This window comes from Stegostoma tigrinum, chromosome 40 (genome assembly GCF_030684315.1).
Source record: "Stegostoma tigrinum isolate sSteTig4 chromosome 40, sSteTig4.hap1, whole genome shotgun sequence".
In the NCBI taxonomy this organism is placed as follows: Eukaryota; Metazoa; Chordata; class Chondrichthyes; order Orectolobiformes; family Stegostomatidae; genus Stegostoma; species Stegostoma tigrinum.
Genome location: NC_081393.1, coordinates 18,865,981 through 18,869,370, shown reverse-complemented (window position 1 = coordinate 18,869,370; position 3,390 = coordinate 18,865,981). Strand labels below are relative to the sequence as shown.

Sequence of the window (3,390 nt, the reverse complement as noted above, 5' to 3'; positions counted from 1 at the left end):
ACAAATTATGGCAGTAAATTTTCAGAGACATTGTAAACATTAATTCAGAGAGATCGGATTGACAACAATTGTGTCAGAGAGAGAAAACTTTGTTATTTAGAAAAAATCATGTGCTGCCCAACGGAGATTAATTTTGATCTGCAGATCGGCCGAATAGTCAACTTGAATCCTGTGAAGGCCGATCAATTTCGGAGGAGGCTTTGTCATCTTTTTGATGCAAGTAAAGGCCTGATCTGTAAAGTTATCTGACTACAAAAGCACTTCATTTACGATTATATTCAATCGCTTTGGATCCTAATTGTGTCTCTGGAGAGTTCCCTCTTTGCTCAATAAGGGACTCGTTTCAGCATGCTATCTCGTAGTGTCTCCGGGACTGTCACATCTGACACTGATGCAGCTTAACAGTTGCATAGAGAGAGAGATAGGATAGATCAGAATCTGAGAACAGGACATTGTATTGTCATTGCAATCAATCAGAATCTGAGAACAAGACACTGGAATGTTCCAACAATGGATCGCAGTTTATCCTGGTATCTTTTTGTTGTTTCTCAACTCGACTATTCAGATTATTGGATGAAAAATCTGATTTATATTATCCAGTACTTTTCCTATCCGATCCTTGCTTTTGTTGGAGTCCCTGGTAAGTCTCTGCATTTAGCTATGAATTGTTAGTCCTTTTGTTAACAGTAGTGTTGACATCATCATTCATTCCGTGACTATCCTACTGAACATTACTGAGGTGACAGCTCTTCCATTTCATCCCCTAACTGTGAATTAAAACCATTGTGCCATGATCAGAGACATTTCGCTCCACATCAGGTAGTTGGGTTGCATGCAATTACAGCAACATATTATGCAAGAAGTCAAACATTATCCAGTTCTCCTTTCAAGCGTGGATATTTCTTCTTAAGTATTTTTCCAATTGTATGACGTAGTTTTTCTTTCAACATTTGTTAAAATCAATGCCCAAACCACCATTACTTTAAATGACGGGAAATGTTTCTGAAGATTACAAACAGATATTGTGCCAGTGTCTTGATCACTGAAACTACATTTTAACCATCAATAACTTGTTAATTATTAGAGTTGTTTTTGCATTCTCCTTTATTTGGTCGATGTCCAAAAGCTCATTCTCTGCTGCTACAAGGAAAACAACCTCAGTATTTGTAATCTCTCCTCATATCAAAATGAGTGCAGTTCGGGCTATTTTCAGATCTTCTTCACTCTTTCCAGTGCAATTACGTGCTCCTGTAATGTGGAAGCCGGAAAATTATTCAGTTGTGCTGGAACCAATGATTGAGAGAGCTGCATGTGCACTTTTTTCATTAGGATCAAAAAAAAATTCCGGTATTGAAAGAAAAACGTTCTCCGGAATTCTAATGAAGTGGGACTCCAAAAATGACAGCTGTGAATTATTTCCTGTCCATTCACTTTCTGCAAACACTTCCTAAAACTTTTGAAAAGGATAAGAGCCACCATTTCCGAGACTTAATTCCCAACTAAATAATCTGGAGCGAGCTCCAACGATCTGTTCTGTCATAACGAAGTCATCACTGTCTTGTCAGCAGGGATCCAGTGTATCAACGCTTTTTCCGGTAATCTCTTTTATATGTATCTGATGGCATGACAGTGAAAGTTTTGCATTTGACGTTTTGACATAATGTTACTTTTCGAATTTGAACGCAAACATTTCTGGCAATGAGAGTGTAGTGATGCTGTCAATGGTGGTTTCTGGCAATAACCTTGTCCATGTGCATATGTTTGTTTGAGGAAACAGTGTATCCAATATATTTCAATGCATGTTTTGAAATAGTTCAGGCCGTTTATTTTGTTTTCCAAATGCAAATGTTTCTGTAAATGTGCGCATTTGGAAATCACATCAGGTTATCAATCAATGTGACGTTCTTCACTATATGCTCATAAATGACATTGTTTTCTGCCTGCTTTCATTGCAGCCAACGTCGTGACAATATTCATACTGCTTCGCAGGAACTGTGGGCTGTCTGGATGTATCACTCGTTACCTGCTGATGATGGCCATTGCAGATCTTACAGTCGTTTTTCTTGATCTGATATTGAGACATATGCCGATTATTTATTCAATTTATTCTCTGATGTCCCTCCCTGTGTGTAATATCCACGCTGTCTTGCTTTATGCAGCCACTGACTGTTCTGTCTGGTTCACTGTCACTTTCACATTTGATCGGTTTGTTGCCATTTGTTGCCTGAATCTGAAAGGTAGATACTGTAATGAGAAAATGGCGACTCTGGTTCTCAGAATAGTGGCTGTTGCTAGTTGTTTAAAGAATATATTCTGGTACTTCATGTTTAAGATTTGGTATCGGAGGTGGAACTTCCCTTGGTTTTGTTTGGTAACATCGGTTGGGAAGTGGTCCCCAGTCTTTGCTGTGCTCGAGCTCACCCATAACATTCTAAATCCATGTCTTCCATTTCTCCTGATATTGCTGCTGAATATTTTGACGGTCAGACACATTTCATTGAGCAGCAGAGCCCGCAGGAGACTACGGCGTCACAGCAGTGCAGATGTGCCCAGAGACAAAGAGATGGAGAGTCGAAGAAAGTCTATGAAATTGCTGTTTCTTCTCTCAGCCAATTTCATCGTCTTATGGTCATTGTTGATGATTTATTCTGTGTGCTGGCGACTGGATGCTATAATAATTCCAAATGTCTTTCTGCCCACTTCTGTGCATGAATTGGGCTTCGTGCTGCAGCTCCTCAGTTGCAGCACAAACACTGCAATTTATGCCGTGACTCAAACTAAATTCAGACAGCACTTAAAGAATCTACTGGCATATCCATTTACGCAGATCTACCTATTCATTAAATGCATCCGTTATTCTCTCTTTTCAGGATTGCCTTCATGTTCAAATGGACTGTTGGTGTGGTAACAGGCTGCAGACACATCCTGTTTCTCAGAAAACAGCAGAGACTAACTGTCTTGGTCATTAAAAAAAATGTTCATTCATTCCCAAAGAAAATAAAAGTTCCTCAGTTACTGCACAAACACTCTAATTTGTGACGTGACTCAGAATAAATTCAAGCAGCAGTTAAAGGGTGTGCTGGAGTATCACTTTACGCAGACTGACCTCTTCATTCAACACATTTGTCATTCTCGCTTTTCAGGATTATCTTAGTTTTTTTTTTACCTGGTTTGTTGCTACGGTATCAGGCTGAAGGTTCAACATGCTTCTGAGGAAACACTACAGGCTCACTGTCTCACCAGTAAAACAAAAAAAAACGTGTTCAATCATTCACAGTCCAAATAAAAGCGAAATAGTTGCTAAGCTGATATCTAATATGGAAGCAGAGTGTCATTGGCAAACTCAACAAGTCTTGGAACATGTTGTAGAGCTGGATGAAAACAGCAGGC

The 3,390-nt window shown here is 39.3% G+C and overlaps 1 protein-coding gene across 1 annotated transcript; it reads left to right on the top strand.

Moving 5' to 3' along the window:
- Positions 1–379: 379 nt before the first annotated feature.
- On the top strand, positions 380–2,908 carry LOC125461177 (probable G-protein coupled receptor 139). Its single transcript, XM_059641175.1, has 2 exons — positions 380–640; positions 1,956–2,908. Exons 1-2 carry the CDS (start codon positions 511–513, stop codon positions 2,906–2,908), a joined length of 1,083 nt encoding a protein of 360 aa, XP_059497158.1. The 5' UTR covers positions 380–510.
- The last annotated feature ends 482 nt before the right edge of the window (positions 2,909–3,390 follow it).